The sequence below is a fragment of the Geotrypetes seraphini genome, chromosome 11 (assembly GCF_902459505.1).
Source record: "Geotrypetes seraphini chromosome 11, aGeoSer1.1, whole genome shotgun sequence".
NCBI lineage: Eukaryota > Metazoa > Chordata > Amphibia > Gymnophiona > Dermophiidae > Geotrypetes > Geotrypetes seraphini.
In genome coordinates, this window is record NC_047094.1 from 36,719,898 (window position 1) to 36,737,262 (window position 17,365).

Genomic DNA, 17,365 nt, shown 5'->3' on the forward strand with positions numbered 1-17,365 from the left:
AATCCAGCGTGTGCAACGCCTGTTCCCCAGGATGCGAGTGAGGTTTAGGGAAGAAGACGGGCAACACAATGGACTGGTTGAGGTGAAAAGCCGAGACCACCTTGGGAAGGAATTTAGGATGGTTACGCAGAACGACCTTGTCATGGTGAAAAACAGTGAACGGTGGGTCGGCAACCAGTGCATGCAGTTCGCTAACCCTCCTGGCAGAGGTGATGGCAATTAGGAAAAGCACCTTCCAGGTAAGAAGCTTGAGCGAAGTTGTGGCAAGAGGCTCAAACGGAGATTTCATGAGTGCTGATAAAACCACATTCAGGTCCCAGACGACAGGAGGAGGCTTTAGAGGTGGCTTGATATTGAAGAGACCTCTCATGAATCTGGAAACCAGAGGATGAGCCGTGAGGGGTTTTCCGAGGATAGGCTCATGAAACGCAGTGATGGCACTGAGGTGGACTCTGATGGAGGTAGACTTGAGGCCAGCATTGGACAGCGAGAGCAAATATTCCAATACAAGTTCCACCGCTAAAGAGGTGGGTTCATGATGATGCCGGAGACACCACGAGGAGAATCTGGTCCACTTCTGATGGTAACATTGGAGGGTGGCCGGTTTCCTGGAGGCGTCCAATATGAGGCGGACCGGTTGAGATAGATTCTCTGGAGAGGTCAGCCCGAGAGAAACCAAGCTGTCAGGTGGAGCGAAGACAGATTGGGATGCAGTAGAGACTGATGCTGCTGTGTAAGTAGAGTAGGAAACACAGGAAGAGGAATGGGCTCCCTGGAGCTGAGTTGGAGCAGGAGGGAGAACCAGTGTTGACGAGGCCACCGAGGGGCGATGAGAATCATGGTGGCGTTGTCCTTGCGGAGCTTGGACAAGGTCTGCAACATCAGAGGAAGTGGAGGGAAGGAATACAGGAATCGATCCCTCCAATCGAGCAGGAATGCATCCGGGGCCAGACGGTGAGGAGAGAAGAGTCTGGAACAGAATTGGGGCAGCTGATGATTGTGAGGTGCTGCAAAGAGGTCCACCTGCGGAGTGCCCCAGCGAGCAAAGATGGAGAGTAGAGTTGGAGGGTCCAGCGTCCACTCGTGAGGTTGAAGGATGCGGCTGAGATTGTCGGCCAGGGAGTTCTGTTCGCCCTGGATATAGACCGCCTTGAGGAAGAGATTGCGGGCTGTGGCCCAGGTCCAGATGCGTAAAGCCTCCAGACAAAGGGGGCGAGATCCGGTGCCGTCTTGCTTGTTTATGTAGTACATGGCGACTTGATTGTCTGTGCACAGGAGGAGAACCTGAGGGCAGAGAAGATGTTGGAAAGCCTTGAGGGCGTAGAACATGGCTCTGAGTTCCAGGAAATTGATGTGATGTCGACGCTCCTGTGGGGTCCAAAGCCCCTGGGTGCGTAGATCTCCCAGGTGAGCTCCCCATGCATAGGGGGACGCATCCGTGGTGATGATCATAGAGTGAGGGGGCAGATGAAAAAGCAGACCCCTGGAAAGATTTGAGGAGTTCAACCACCATTGAAGAGATTGCTGAAGAGATGATGTCACAGAGATGGGATGAGAAAGAAGATCCGTAGTCTGTGACCATTGGTTGGCGAGAGTCCATTGAGGTGTGCGGAGGTGGAGACGTGCTAGAGGAAGGACATGTACTGTCGAGGCCATGTGTCCCAGGAGGACCATCATCTGTCGGGCAGGAATGGAGGGATGTTTGAGCACCTGACGACAGAGATGGAGCAGAGTCCACTGACGATCGGAGGGAAGAAAAGCCCTCATTAGAGTGGTGTCCAGAACAGCTCCGATGAATTGAAGTCGCTGGGTGGGAAGTAAATGCGACTTGGGGTAGTTGATCTCGAACCCCAGGAGGTGGAGGAGAGAGATGGTGTGATGAGTAGCCTGTAGCACAAGTTGAGATGAAGGTGCTTTCACCAACCAATCGTCCAAGTAGGGGAACACCTGGAGGTTGTGAGACCTGAGGAAGGCCGCAACCACTATGAGGCACTTGGTGAAGACCCTGGGTGAGGAAGCGAGGCCAAACGGTAGCACCTTGTACTGATAGTGGCGGTGCAGTACCTGAAACCGCAGATAGCGGCGAGAAGTCAGATTGATGGAGATGTGAGTGTAGGCCTCTTTGAGGTCCAGGGAACATAGCCAGTCGTGCTGAGAAAGAAGAGGGTAGAGCGTGGCAAGGGAGAGCATTCTGAACTTCTCCTTGACCAGACACTTGTTGAGGTCCCTGAGATCGAGAATGGGACGGAGGTCTCCTGTCTTTTTGGGTACCAGGAAGTAGCGGGAGTAGAATCCCTGACCCCATTGATCTGGAGGTACTTCTTCGATGGCATTGAGAAGGAGGAGGGATTGAACCTTCCTCAGGAGGAGGGGGGTTTGAGATGAGTGTGAAGCAGACTCTACTGGAGGGTTGTCCGATGGAAGAGTCTGGAAGTTGAGAGAGTAGCCGTGGCGGATGATGTTGAGGACCCACTGGTCCGATGTGATGACCTCCCAACGGCTGGAGAATATACTGAGACGACCTCCGATTGGTTGTGGAAGAGGTAGCGAAGGTGGAAGACTGGCTATGCCCTGGAGAGAAGAGTCAAAAGGGCTGAGACTGCTTTGCAGGCTGAAGAGGCTTGGTGGGTTGATTGGCCTGAGAACGAGCCTGGGCATGGTGCTGTTGTTGACGGGGCCGCTGAGGTTGTTGAGGAGGCGGATTGAGTGGCCTGGCTGAGAACCTGCGCTGATAAGACGACTGAGGTCGATAAGGTCGGGCAGGTGGAGCCTTCTTCTTCGGCTTGATCAGGGTGTCCCACCTGGTTTCGTGGGCGGAGAGTTTCTGGGTGGTGGAATCCAGGGACTCTCCAAAAAGTTCATCCCCGAGACAGGGGGCGTTGGCCAGACGATCCTGGTGATTGATGTCCAGGTCGGAGACTCTCAGCCAGGCCAGGCGGCGCATGGCTACGGCCATGGCAGAGGCACGGGAGGTGAGCTCGAAGGAATCGTATATCGAGCGGACCATAAACTTGCGCAATTGAAGGAGGCCAGAGATGTGCTGTTGGAAAAGTGGAACCTTGCGTTCCGGCAGGTACTTTTGGAGGGCGGACAGCTGCTGGACCAAATGTTTCATATAAAAAGAAAAATGGAATGAATAGTTGTTCGCCCTGTTGGCCAGCATGGCATTCTGGTAGAGCCTCTTGCCAAACTTGTCCATGGTCTTACCCTCTCTGCCAGGAGGGGTAGAGGCATAGACACTGGAGCCCTGAGTCTTTTTCAAGGTGGATTCAACAAGAAGGGACTCATGGGGCAATTGAGACTTGTCGAACCCTGGAATAGGGATGACACGATAGAGGTTGTCAAGTTTACGGGGGGCCCCCGGTACCGTAAGGGGGTTCTCCCAATTTTTGTAAAAAGTCTCCCGTAGGATGTCATGTACGGGAAGCTTGAGGAACTCCTTAGGAGGTTGTTCAAAATCTAAAGCCTCTAGGAAGGCTTGAGATTTTTTTGAGTCAGATTCTAGAGGTAGGGATAGGGCTGCAGACATCTCCCTGAGGAACTTTGAAAAGGAGGACTGCTCCGGTTTGGAGGTGGCATCGGGTGCCGACGGATCCTCATCAGATGAGGAGGGATCCTCCTCGGTACCGGGAGGGGACTCCTCCCATAAGTCAGGGTCCCGGACCTCTGGTGCATGTCGAGACACCGGGGTGGAAGGTGTGGTATGATGAGTCTTGGATAAAGATTTTCCAGAGCGCACCGAAACGGTACCAGGAGAAGAGGACCGGCGTCGATCCCGGTCCCGGGAAGTATGACGCCCTGCCTGGTCCCGAGGAGGATCCGTCGTGGTATGGGAGTGAACCACCGGATGGGCATGAAGTTGCTCAGCCGAAAGAATCGGCATGGAGGTGTTGATAGGTACCGATGGGGTGGATACCGGGGGCTCGGTACGGGGCTCGGGCCGGTCTGGTACCGGAAGGAGCGGTGCCAGGATAGTGGGCAACAGGTGCTCAAGCTGTCGCTGTAACTGTTCCTGGAGTTGAACTTGTAAGATGGCCGAAATACGGTCATCTAGGGGTGGCATCGGAACCGCTTTCTTTTGCTTCGGTTCCTTAGATGCCGCTCCACGCCCCGGCGATGAGGAGGCCGATGATGAGGCACTCACCGAAATCGGGGCGGAGCGCTTGCGGGGTCGGCGCGAGGCCGGCAAGGTCGGTGTCGCCACCGTGGTCGGAGGGCGCTCGAGGGAAGAGGAAGGCTTCTTAGCCGGCTTACCTGGCGCCAGAGACGCCGATGCGGGGTCGGGCGGTGTCGAAGTAGACGGTGCCGATTTCTGTGGTACCGCTGTCGATGTCGAGGAGTCCATCGCCGACCCGGTACCGAACAAAAGAGTTTGTTGAATTTTTCGGTTTTTAAGTGTTCTCTTTTTAAGAGTGGCACAGCGGGTGCAGGAGTCCGCCCGATGCTCCGGACCCAAACACTGCAAACACCAATTGTGTGGGTCAGTGAGGGAGATCGGGCGTGCACACCGCTGGCACTTTTTAAAACCGACCTGCGGGGGCATGAAGGGGAAAACAGCCTCCGCAAAATCGAACCCCGAGGCCTGTATAATGGCAACAGGCCCCGCCGGGGCAAAATCGAAAAAAGGGGAAAAAAAAGCAAAGTTTTTTTTTTTTTACAAATCAAAGAAAAAGAAACCCGAAGGCAAAAGAAGAAAAAATAGGAAAAAAAGCGCGAGCGGGAAGGCAAAAAGTGGTTTCAACGGCCGTTGAAAAAACACACGCGTCTTCTTCGCTCCGCGGAAACGAAGAAACTGGGGACCACGCACTCCTCCGTCGGGCGGGAAGGCACTCGCGCACGCGCGGTGCGGCCAACTAGAAACTTCTAGTTAAAAAGGTCCGTACCGAGGGCTCCGTCGGTGACGTCACCCATGCGTTAAGAATATGCTGCCTGCTTGTCCTGGGATAACTATCTTTCCCCTCCCTTCATGGTATTCTCCATGCAGGTAAACTAGGAAAATCACTTCTTTTCAAAATCACAGGTCTCTGGAATAACCTTACTATCCCGCTGCGGAACCTGAGCTCCATCCATTTATTCCGCAAGCAACTAAAAACCTGGCTCTTCTCTAACATGTAATTTCTTTTCCCTTACTTCTCCACTCGATTTACAAACTTATGTAAACCTTTTCCTACCCTTTCTCATTTTAAGCTCTTGTAAACCGTGCCGAGCTCTACTTCCGTGGGGATGATGCGGTATATAAACTTAAGGTTTAGTTTAGTTTAGTTGACTAGCTCCCGTGAATTCTTGCCCATTGAGCGGTGAATGGCTTTATCTTCGCAGTAAAGGATCTGCCGTGCGTTGCCTCCCTTCCCACCCCTCCCTGTCAGCAGTCCCCCCTTGCGATCCCAGCAGCATCTCCCCTCCCCCTCACGGATCCAACAGCCCTTGCACCCTCCCTTCCTGGCTCCCCGAACACAGGCAGTAAAAAACAAACAAACCACACACACAACAAACCCACGATGGCCCTTCCACCTCCTGGGGTGGCCTACCAGCCAGTTGGAAGCTTCCTGCACAAGCAGCGCTGTTCTGTGACCCCCCCCATCTATATCAAAAATATGATTTTTAGTAACAATCCACATATCGCACAACAAGAGTGTACCTAGGAAAAGGCAGCATCTTAAACACTGCAGTGAGCACTAGAACACCAACACATACATTGCAAAACTAAACAAGCCAGATCCCGCACAGTCAACTGATCCTGCAGTCAATGCCAACTGAAAACTATGTCCTTTTCATACACACAGAACAGAGATACACCCTCGCCCAATATGGAATAATCACAAACTAAAAATAGAAATATGTAGACAAAAGTTAAACTGAACCGCCAAGAAACCAGACTCTGCATACAATGCGTTCACCACAAAAACAGTGACACATGTCCCCTAATACTGTGCAAAATATAAAGACAGTAGATGTAAATTTGAAAAAATTGATACATAACAATCACCACTTTACAAATTAACAAATAAAACAACGAATGAGAAATAAGAAAATACAATTTTATCGGACTAATCCATTTTTCAATTAGCTTTCATAGGCCAAATTTTTCTTCAGAACAGTTCAGTATACTGCTGTTATGCTATTCTGTCCTGAGGAAAGGGGTGTAGTCAAAAAAATTGCCTTATTTCCATTTCCTATTTATAAACTTTTATCAATACAGTTACAATACTACTTGATTCTAAGTAAAGTAACAAAAAAAATCTTTCTACCTTTTGTCGTTTCTGCTTTAATCATCTTTTTGCTCTCTTCTTTCTATACAGCGCTTGTCCTCTCTCCCTTCCATGCAACATCTGACCTCTCTTTGCCCTTTCCACCCAGCTTCTGCCCTCTCTCTCTACCCCTTCCATCTACTGCCCATACTCTCTCTGCCCCTTCCATCTACTTTCCACCCTCTCTCTCTCTTCCATATGGCATCTTCCCTCTTTCTATGTCCCTTCAATAAACTGTATATCCGGGTTCCCTTCTCTCCTTTGCACATGATTCATTTCAGCTTCACCCCCTCTCCATTTTTCTGTCTCCAACCCCTCCCCTATGCATCTCTCTCTTTCTCTTCTCGTTTCCTTCCTTCCTTCCCATTCCACACCATGGTGTGGTATCTCTTTCTCTATCTCCTTCCCTTCCCTCCCCCATGCCATGGCATCTCTTCCTCCCCCTCCATGGTCTGGAATTTCCTTTCCATCCCTCCCATGGACTTGGCACCTCTGGTTCCTCTCCCTTGTCTTCCTTCTCCCTTCTTCCTTCTCTCTCCCCAATTGGGTGCAGCAGCAGCAGCAGCATTTCTCTAACCCCCTTCCCTGTGCAGAAGTAGCATTTCTCCCCCTTCCCTGTGCAGCAGCAGCATTTCTTCCCCCCCTTCCCTGTGTGCAGCAGCATTTTTCCCCCCTTGCCTGTGCAGCATTTCTTCCCCCCCTTCCCTGTGCAACAGGAACATCTCTTCCCTGCCCAGCATGTCTGGCCAGTTCCCCTGCTCAAAGCAGCGGGCGTCTACATCTCACACAATCCACGGCTGCGTTGGAAGCCTTTTCTCTGACATTGTGACGTCAGAGGGAACGCTTCCGACACAGCCGCGGATTGCGTGAGGAGCCGACACCCGCGGCTTTGAGCAGGGGAGCCGGCCAGAAGTGAAGCAACCACCGGAGGGAGCACAAGCTGGGACGGACACCACTATTTACAGAGGGGATGCCCACACTTTTTGGGCTTGTGGGCTACTTTTAAAATGACCAAGGCAAAATGATCTACCAACAATAAAATTTAAAAAAAAACAAAACACACTGTACGCAGAGAAAATGTTAATTATCATTTATATTCGGGGGTTTTTTCAAAGAGGTCAAGGCAGATGACTCTATGCAATGTCACATCAGTAACAAATATACAAAAATAGACAAATACCCCCGCCCTTTTTACTAAACCACGAATGCTCATAGGCTCCCTGCGGTTTAGTAAAAGGGGGGCCATAGTGCAAAATATAGACAGCAAATATAAATTCTCAAAACGGACACATTTTGATCACTAAATTGAAAATAAAATCATTTTTCCTACCTTTTTGTCTGGTGATTTCATTAGTCTCTGGTCCTTCTTCTTTCTCCTCCTGGCCCCCCCTCTTTCTTTCTCTCTCCCCCTGGCCCTCCTCTTTATTTCTGCATTTCTTTCTCTCTCCCCCTGGCCCCCCTCTTTATTTCTCTCTCCCCCTGGCCCCCCTCTTTCTTTCTGCCTTTCTTTCTCTCTCCCCCTGACCCTCTTTTTCTGCCTTTCTTTCTCTCTCCCTGGTCCCCCTTTATTTTTGCCTTTCTTTTTCTCTTCCCCTGGCCCCCCTCTTTATTTCTGCCTTTCTTTTTCTCTCCCCCTGGCCCCCCTCTTTATTTCTGCCTTTCTTTCTCTCTCCCCCTGGTCCCCCTCTTTATTTTTGCCTTTCTTTTTCTCTCCCCCTGGCCCCCTTCTTTATTTCTGCCTTTCTTTCTCTCTCCCTGGTCCCCCTCTTTATTTTTGCCTTTTTTTCTCTCCCCCTGGCCCCCCTCTTTATTTCTGCCTTTCTTTCTCTCTCCCCCTGGCCCCCACAAAGCCATCGTGCCGATTTCTCCACTTCCACGATTCTGTCCCTACCCTCACCCCCAAGCCAGCAGCCGATTTCTCCCTGCTCTTTCCCCAAGCCAGGCCCACAAAAGTCTTCACTTCCGGCGTCAGTTCTAACGGGGAGGAAGTTGCCGGCCAGCCAGACAGCGATTGGCTGGCCCAGAACTTACCCTCCGATGTTAGAATTGACGCCGGAGGTAAAGTCTTGTGGGCCCTGCACTTTTTCCCCGCCCACCAGCCCGCCTCACCTTTTGTCTCCACCTACCACGCAGTTGCCGGCCGGCCGGGTTAAGGAGTGAGACAGAGCAGTGGCAGAATGGGGAGGGTGGCTGGCTGTGCACCCCCTTGAGCATGTACCCGGGGCGGACTGCCCCCCCCCACCCCCCTTGGTACGCCACTGATTCACAGTCACCAGAAGAAATGTAAGGCCTACCAGTCAAAGATAGGAGTTCAAGTTGAAGATTCTGGAGACCTCAACCAAATTTATTGTTCCCCAGGTTCAGTTACAATATGGCACATTAAAACCTTGGCTTGTCATGCTGGATTGAAATGAAAAATTGGATTGGGAATGGTGGCTATAGAGTGCCTGAAGTTTTTGCAATGTGGCAGCAAGACAGGTCCCACTTACATCCTAAAATATGGGGTTAACTGAGTAATAAAATTTGGAAATAAAACCAGTAATAATAACATGACCTACATGACAATATAAATCAAGTGTCCAGGTGACTAATGGTTAACTCAACAAACTGAGCTGGAGCATTTTAAAAGCAGATTGTCCAGTGACAACTACACTTCCCATAGGCATCTTTCACTCAGGATGACTGCTCATCACATCTGGATGGTCAGTGCTGGAATGCAACTATTAACATTTGATACTGAAGAAAATCCAGATTCCTGCATTTTCAAATGCAGAACAAAAAAGAGAATTGTGTGTTAGATCATACTCACGCCAATTCCTTTAATGATTTCATGACAGGAAGTATTTCTGCAATGCCTTCTGCTCCTTCATCACATATATAATTATTATATAAACTGCAGGAAAGAAAAGAGAAATATCCATAGTTCATTACTATCAGAATCTGAAACTCTCTCCCCCTATAACAAGTCCCTTTCTTAGCTTTCTGCAAGACAAATTATGAGGTTACGCAAACTTAGGAGGGAATTCTACAAATGGCGCTGAAATGGGTGCTGAAAAAATTCCAACCCGGATTCTCTAAACGGCCGTCTTAAAAGCGGCTGCCAATTGCGCATCAATCACACAATGGCGCTGTTTAGAGAACTGCGCCTCCGGTAAAGGTAGGCACTGGAAATGTAGGCTAAGGTTTTCAAAGCCTATATTTCCGGCACTTACCTTTGCCATGGATCGCGTCCAACGCCACTTCCAGTCTTAGCCACAGCTCCAGTAGTGTTAGGTGCCGGTAGGCGCCTCCGGAGGCGCAATTCCGGGGCAATGTTTTTAGGTGTTGGTAGGCACCTTGAAATTTCTTTAAGTACCGTTTTAAATGGCATTTTGAGCTTAGAGAATATGGGCCAAGTGCTAAGCACTATTCTATAAAGAACATGTACCTTTTATAGAATTGCACTTAGCACAAATAGCTTAAATGGCATTTAGCTTAACTTTTGGGTGCAATACATACGCCAGCTGAAACCTGGTGTCAATGCCAGTGCTTAAGTTAGGCATGGTTAGACAATATTCTGTAATTCCATGCATACCTTTTCGGAACGCCTCTGACAGCACCACTTTTTGAGATACTATGGGAGTTAGGCGCCGTGCCATGTGCTAGCCAGAAACATGCTGTTAGCACCCAGTTAAGGATGGTTGAGAGCTCATTATCCATTTTATTTCCACATGTATCTCAGAAGCACACCCAAAGTTGGGCACGCAACTTTGAGTGCCCTATATAGAATCCGGAGGAGATAACGTACAGAGATGTCACTGAGTTCTGCGCATCATTAATTCTTTATATGTGAGATTTTGACATAATGATCTTAAAAGGACAAGCAATTTCTTTGTGCTTTTCTATCTTTTATCTAGAGCAGTGTTCTTCAACCAGTGCCGGTCCACAGAAATTTCCTGCCGGTCTACAGGGCCAGCACGTGCATCAGGCACAAAACAGTGTTCTTCTACCGCCGGTCCACGATGTGATCGATGCGGCGTTATCTTCGAGTCAGCTCCCTCTTCCTCACTGATTCAGTGCACAAAGCCTCGGGCAGCGGCTCCTACGGGCGTCCTGCGCCTGAACCGGAAGCCTTCTCTCTGACAATGCAACGTCAGAGGGAAGGCTTCCAGATGAGGCATGGGGCGTGCAAGGTGCAATTAGTACTATTATGGGGGCGGGGTCTGGGGTGGAGATTGGGTAGAGATGGGCAGGGTCTGGCCCACGACTTAGCCCCGAGTTCTTCAACCGCTGGTGCACGGACCGATGCCGGTCCACAGAATAATTCTTTTATTTCTGCCCGTCCAAAGGTGTAAAAAGGTTGAAGAACACTGATCTAGAGTATAGGGGATCCCAGCCTCAGACAAGTGCTCTCATTCTAATTTAGGGTGGAAGGCGTGCTGAGACAGTGAGAAACAGATAAAATCTTCCAAGCCAAATCATCCAGTATCATCACTACTCCCATCAGTAAATCGTATCAGTTACTCTGTCTACTTGACATATCAACATAAGTAGTGATGAATACGGTGTGCAGATGTCCCCCCATTCAACATAATTGCCTGAAAGCGGTTAGCCACTGAAAAGGATCAGAGCAGGAAAGGAAACTTACCACAAGATCTGTAAGGAAGACAAGGAAGGAAGTCCTTTCATCAACTTCTTTGCACCTTCGTCAGTTATATTGTTCTGCGCTAGGCTGTTGTAGACATTAAACATAGGTTAGAATATATGTAACTTTAACCTCTGAAAGGCAGAACCAGGCTGTGCAAAAGAGGGTGTCAGGTCAAAAGCGCGCCGGGACAAAGGCGCGCCCAGACAATTGAGCGCAGCGCGTGCCGCCACGCCGCTCTAAATTACTGTTTTTAGTGCTCCGACGGGGGGGGGGACCCCCCCACTTTACTTAATAGACATCGCGCCGCGTTGTGGGGGGTGTGGGGGGTTGTAACCCCCCACATTTTACTGAAAACTTCACTTTTTCCCTGTTTTTAGGGAAAAAGTTCAGTTTACAGTAAAATGTGGAGGGTTACAACCCCCCAAAACGCCGGCGCGATGTCTATTAAGTAAACTGGGGGGGGGGGGGTTCCCCAACAAAAAACCCCGTCGGAGCCCCTAAAAACTGTAATTTAGAGCGGTGCGGCGGCGCGCGCTGCACTCAATTGTCGGCGCGCGCTTTTGTCTTTCGCGCCGTTGTCTATGAACCGCAAAAGAGTGTACATCAACCTTTGTGGTTTCAACCATAAACGGTTGATCTATTTATATTCTGCCTTGAACCAAAGCGGACTACAATATAACAATTCAAAATAACAGTTAAACACAAAACATTAAAAGAATGATCTAAACATATGCAAAGAATACATTAAAAAAAAATACTGCCAATCGTTGATGACAGTGTTTGGAGCACCATATTCTCTGCTGTTTTTGTTTTGTTTACAAATCTGTGGGTTCAGCATTGCATCTAGGATCCTAGAAAGCCATTGGTTATCACTGATTTATACATAAACCAGAATAAAATCTTGGTAAGGAAGAACAAGGTCCGTGTGTTCAAGATATGCAACAAAGAATATACAGTATCTCAGCCTTAGCCAGTCGAGAACTAGTTCAAATCCATTCACACAGGTAAACAGCACTTTCTCTATGCAAACTGGCTGCCTGAAAACTTTCCTCCCTCAAAACGATAGAAGTGTACCCAGTATCACACAGCCTGTGTGCATGGCACACACTTCCTAGGGCATGTTTATGTCATGGAAAGAAAACAATGCATTCTTAATTCTGCTCATCTTATTTTCTGAGCAAAAAAAAATAAATACACACACAGAAAAAAGACAAGCAGGCCAGATTGAAAGTTGGTTTATGGTGTGTGCTTTCTCTTAAGTCTGCCAGTACAAAGTACCCATGGTCTAGGGCAGGGGTAGGCAATTCCAGTCCTCGAGAGCCGGAGCCAGGTCAGGTTTTCAGGATATCCACAATGAATATGTATGAGATGGATTTGCATGCACTGCCTCCTTCAGATGCAAATCTATCTCATGCATATTGAGAGACTTGAGCCAGTTAGAGAGATGGGCAGAGAAATGGCAGATGAAGTTTAAAGTGGAAAAATGCAAGGTAATGCATTTGGGAAGAAAGAACAAGGAGAATGAGTACAGCATATCAGGTGCAACTCTGGGTAAGAGTGAACAAGAAAAAGACCTGGGGGTACTGATAGATAGGACCCTGAAACTGTCAGCACAATGTGTGGCAGCGGAAAAGAAAGCAAATAGAATGTTGGGCATGATAAAGAAGGGAATCACGAGTAGATCGGAGAAGGTCATAATGCCTCTTTATAGAGCAATGGTCAGACCACACTTGGAATACTGTCTCCCTACCTAAAGAAGGATATAAAACTGCTCAAAAGGGTGCAGAGGCGAGCAACGAAGCTGGTAAAAGGTATGGAGAACTTGAACTACAAAGAACAACTTAGAAAACTGGGACTGTTCTCCCTTGAGAAGAGGAGACTGCGAGGGGATCTGATTGAGACTTTTAAAATAATAAAAGGAATCGACAAGATAGAGCAGGATAAAAAGTTATTTACGATGTCAAATGTGACACACGAAGTCATGGACTGAAGCTGTGGGGGGACAAGCCCAGGACAAATGCCAGGGAGTTCTGCTTCACACAGCGAATGGTGGACACCTGGAACGCTCTCCCGGTGGAGATTGCTGCGGAACCCACCGTTCTAGGATTTAAGGGCAAGTTAGATGCACATCTCCTCGAAAGACGCATAGAGGGATACGGGTGACTAAGTTTTCGCCAGGTTATACCTGGCTGGGCCTCCGCGTGAGCGGATTGCCGGACTTGATGGACCCAGGGTCTGATCTGGAGATGGCAGTTCTTATATCCTGAAAACCTGACCTGGCTCCCGCTCTCGAGGATTGGAATTGCCTACCCTTGGACTAGGGTGATCGTTTTTTGTTCTATTTGGGTTGTTTTCTCCTAATGTTTAGAATTTTTTTCCTCTCTTTCACCCGTTCGCTTTAATTAAAAAAAACTGTTGACACGTTAGAATTTTTTAATGTTTTATGCTGAGCTGTACTTGCCGTACACCGTCTTGGGTGAATCTCTTCATAAAGGCGGTTAATAAATCCCACTAAATAAATAAAATGAGTTTAATTGACTTAAATCTGTTTCCCTATTCATAGGTTAATGCATAATCCATTGATTTACTCCCCCATCCCCCTTCCCCAGTCATGCTGTTGAGATGTGCATGCAAATTAATTGTTTAATGAGCTCTTAACCATCAATAATTGGGTACTAACCAATTATTGATGTTAATTGGCACTCATTAAAATTTGTACACACATCTGGCTGCGTGCTATTCTTTAAGGCATGGCACCTAACTCTAACCCCCTCTTTTACTAAGGTGCGCTAACCGATGAGCGCGCGCTAAACGCTAACACGTGCATGTTAGTCTATGGACGCGTTAGCGTACGCTAATTCGATTAGTGCGCGCTAATCAGTTAGCGCGCCTTAGTAAAAGAAGGGGGTAAGTGTGTAACTCAAAAGGAGATGCGGCCAGGGATGTACCAGAGGTGCTCCAAAACGTTGTGCACGTGGTTTTGGAATACTGCCTCAGCACGCCTCTCTTGGGTGTCAGCTTTTACACCAAATTTCAGCAAGCACAAATCTAGCATCTAACATGACGTGTGGTAATCAGTGCCAAGTATGGGTCTTTTATAGAATAACACTTACCCTAAATTCTATACAGGGCACCTAAAACGCCAATGTAGGTGCCTAGCTTAATTAATAGGCTAATACCTAAGTGGAGGTCACGCGCCTAACTTGGTAGGCGTGATTCTACAACTGTTAGGTGGCTAGTGCAAAGGGCATAGTTAAAAGTGGGCGTGGTCAGGGGCAGCCTGTGGACATGTTTTCCAGTTGGGTGCCTAACTTAGGCGCAAGCATTTAGGCATAAATAGGGAGTACCTAAACGTTAGAACACTTAACACCTAACTTTTATAGAAAGGAGCTTAGCGCCAAACTAGCTGGTGCCGATTTTTAGGGGACATACAGTACTCCCCCCCCCATATTCGCGGGGGTTCCGTTCCAAGAATCCCCACGAATCTTGAAAAAAACCACTCCTGATTGGATAAGGCCCGACTTAGTGCAGGAAGAGGCGGTCGGAGCATACAGCGAGTAATTTCCTGCACTCGCTGGCGCTCCGGTTGCTCTCTCCTTGTCGGCAATTCACTGTCGGAAAATACCACGAATGACCGGGACCGCGAACGACCGGGGGAACAATGTATATTGAATTCTAGCGGGAAATTCTGTAAATGGCGTCTAAAAAGATAAGTGCTTAGCTCTTGTCAATCGCACTTAGGCACCTATTACAGAATCGCACCTAACTTAATGTAACCCCTCCTTCTCAGACTGAGGTAAAAAGTATCCCTCTTAAAATAAGATTTGTTTGTAGTTGTGAACACCGAGGGTTAAATTGATACCTTTCCCCAGGAGAAGGAGTGAATTACATAAAAATAATAATAATGAATGTAATAATAAAATGTAATGTAACCTGGAAATAAAAATGTTAATTAAACCATTAACAAAATAGATATAAAGAAGTACTACGGACTCTAAATTGAATATAGAAATAAAATTTAATAACCAGATACTGTATACCAACACTAGATAATGGAATTCTGCTTTCCCTCTACTCAGTTCTTTAAATGTACAAGTAAAATCTTCTTTGATCCCATTAATTGTGTTTCACCATCAGCAATTACTATGCAGGATTTCTTATTATTTATTCTTTTAAATCCTTTGTCCAGGGAAAACTAACTGATGGGTCTAAGAACGCTTTCTTTAAATAATGTATCTTACAGGGTTCATAGACAACGGCGCGAAAGACAAAGGCGCGCCCGGACAATAGAGCACAACGCGGAGGCGCGCGCTGCTCTAAATTACTGTTTTTAGGGCTCCGACGGGGGGGGCATGGGGGGAACCCCCCCACTTTACTTAATAGACATCGCGCCGGCGTTATGGGGGGTTGTAACCCTCCACATTTTACTGTAAACTTAACTTTTTCCCTAAAAACAGGGAAAAAGTGAAGTTTTCAGTAAAATGTGGGGGTTACAACCCCCCAAACCCCCTACAACGCAGCGCGATGTCTATTAAGTAAAGTGGGGGGGTTCCCCCCCACATCCCCCCCCCCGTCGGAGCCCTAAAAACAGTAATTTAGAGTGGTGCGCGCCTCCGCGCTGCGCTCAATTGTCTGGGCGCACCTTTGTCCCGGCGCGCTTTTGACCCGACACCATCTTATAGCCTCCAGCTTCTCCGAATTCTCCCTTTTTTCCTTGGGTTAGTGTATTGGAAGCTTTCTGTCCTTTCTGTGTAGGGGTACCACGTTGGCGCATTGTTGCTAGTAGATCTCTCTCTCCCTGGAACCAACCTACTACTCTAACCAAAACCAAATCAATAAGAAAAACCCTATCCTAAATCCAATAACCCCCCAGTTGCCTAAAATACTTTCTAAGCTAGGAAAAAAAACAGATAATTGATGTTCCCTATACTATTTCCCTCCCCAAAATTTCCTATATATAATCACAAAACTCATCCTTCCTCTAAACATTTCATGCATATAAATCTTTTCCCAAAATCCCAAAAATCTTTACAAAAAATTATTCCCAGAAAAAGATTTCCAAGGCAGTTTCACAACTTTGCTTCACTAATAGACTCTCACAACATTCCACAGAAATCCGTCATAGGATATCTCATTAACTTCTCCAGAAATCAGCACCACAGACTTATTACAGAGAGACTGAAAATTTCTCCAGAAATCAGGTTTCAAAAGCAGTTCACAACTTTGCTTCACCAGTATTCTCTCACAACATTTCCCAGAAGATTCTCATAGGACATTTCATAAAAACTTCTCCAGAAATCGAATGACAAAGGGCTAGATTCACTAAGCAAACCTATCGTGGACCGATCGGTTTGCGCTCAGTTTCTGACTCTGGCTCGATTCATTAACCTTCCTCCAGACCCCATCCGCACCCGATCCAATCTGTGCATGCAAATGAGTAAAAAGGCATGTAAATTTCTTAACGTGTTGATTCATGAAACCATTTTATCCATACCAACTGGCCTTTCCGTTCCAAAAAGTACAACTGCTTATATCCTCGCCGACTATTTCTGCCTAGCAACCTACACGTGCATGTTAAGAACCCCATTAAAAATATATATCTATCCCTCCAAAAATCCCAAATATATCTAAACTTTTAAATATATGTAAACTTTCATGTACATAAGCATTACAAATATTTTTTTTATTTTTTTGAAATGCGCATAGCGAGCGCGGGAGTGAATCTCGTATTGCATGCGCATGGTGAGAAAATCGTGGATTAACCCTATGCTCTCCTTGCGTATTGTACATTTCAAATATCAATGCCAAATAACAAAAAAAATCAATAATCAAAAATAACTTTTAAGGGCCAGATATCCCTCCCCCTTCCTTCCAGCTAGATTGTCACGTGCATGTGACATCATGGTGTCGTTAGTGGTTGCTTTGTGCTTCACGGCAGATTGAGCCGCACAGCCTCCTGGGATTCGTAAGCTGTATATAACAGCGCATGATCCCAGCGCATTCAACAGCTGTTGTGCCTTCTAGCAACTTAACAGTACTTTTTCAGAGAGAAATGGACGGCGCTCAGTAACAGTACTTCAGAAAAATAACGGTTGGTAAGAAGACTTCCTTATATTGCCTTTTTTACGACAACAATGCTTTGCGGTAGGCGCATTCGGAGCCCGCTAATGACATCCGTGATTAAACCACGCCCCATGGTTTTAAAGGTTTACATTATAGGCACCTAAGTCCTTTAGACAATTGCGCCTTCTCTGCCCCTAAACACGTCTACTTTGGAGTTAGGTGCCATTAGGCGCCATGCGATAGATGCCTATCTTTTCTAGAATCGCACCTACGAAGACAGGCACCTATTACCCAATTAATTTTTTTTTTTTTTTTTCAATTATGAGCTTGTTAAAGCTCATAATTGAAGTCAATATACCAATTAAGTTAGGCGCCTTTTATAGAGTTTCGCCTTTAGTGCCCATTTTTTCAGCACCCATTTTTGAGC

General features: G+C 47.3%; 1 protein-coding gene across 8 annotated transcripts in view; it reads right to left on the reverse strand.

Moving 5' to 3' along the window:
• The window catches only part of CIITA (class II major histocompatibility complex transactivator), a 118,982-nt gene that overhangs the window by 5,168 nt on the left and 96,449 nt on the right, over positions 1-17,365 (reverse strand). For all 8 annotated transcript variants that reach the window (XM_033914684.1, XM_033914687.1, XM_033914686.1 and 5 more), the window contains 2 exons: positions 10,876-10,959; positions 9,058-9,141 (listed from right to left, as the gene is read on the reverse strand). In XM_033914684.1, coding sequence (XP_033770575.1) covers positions 9,058-9,141; positions 10,876-10,959 — 168 coding nt within the window. The remainder of the gene's footprint in view (positions 1-9,057; positions 9,142-10,875; positions 10,960-17,365) is intronic.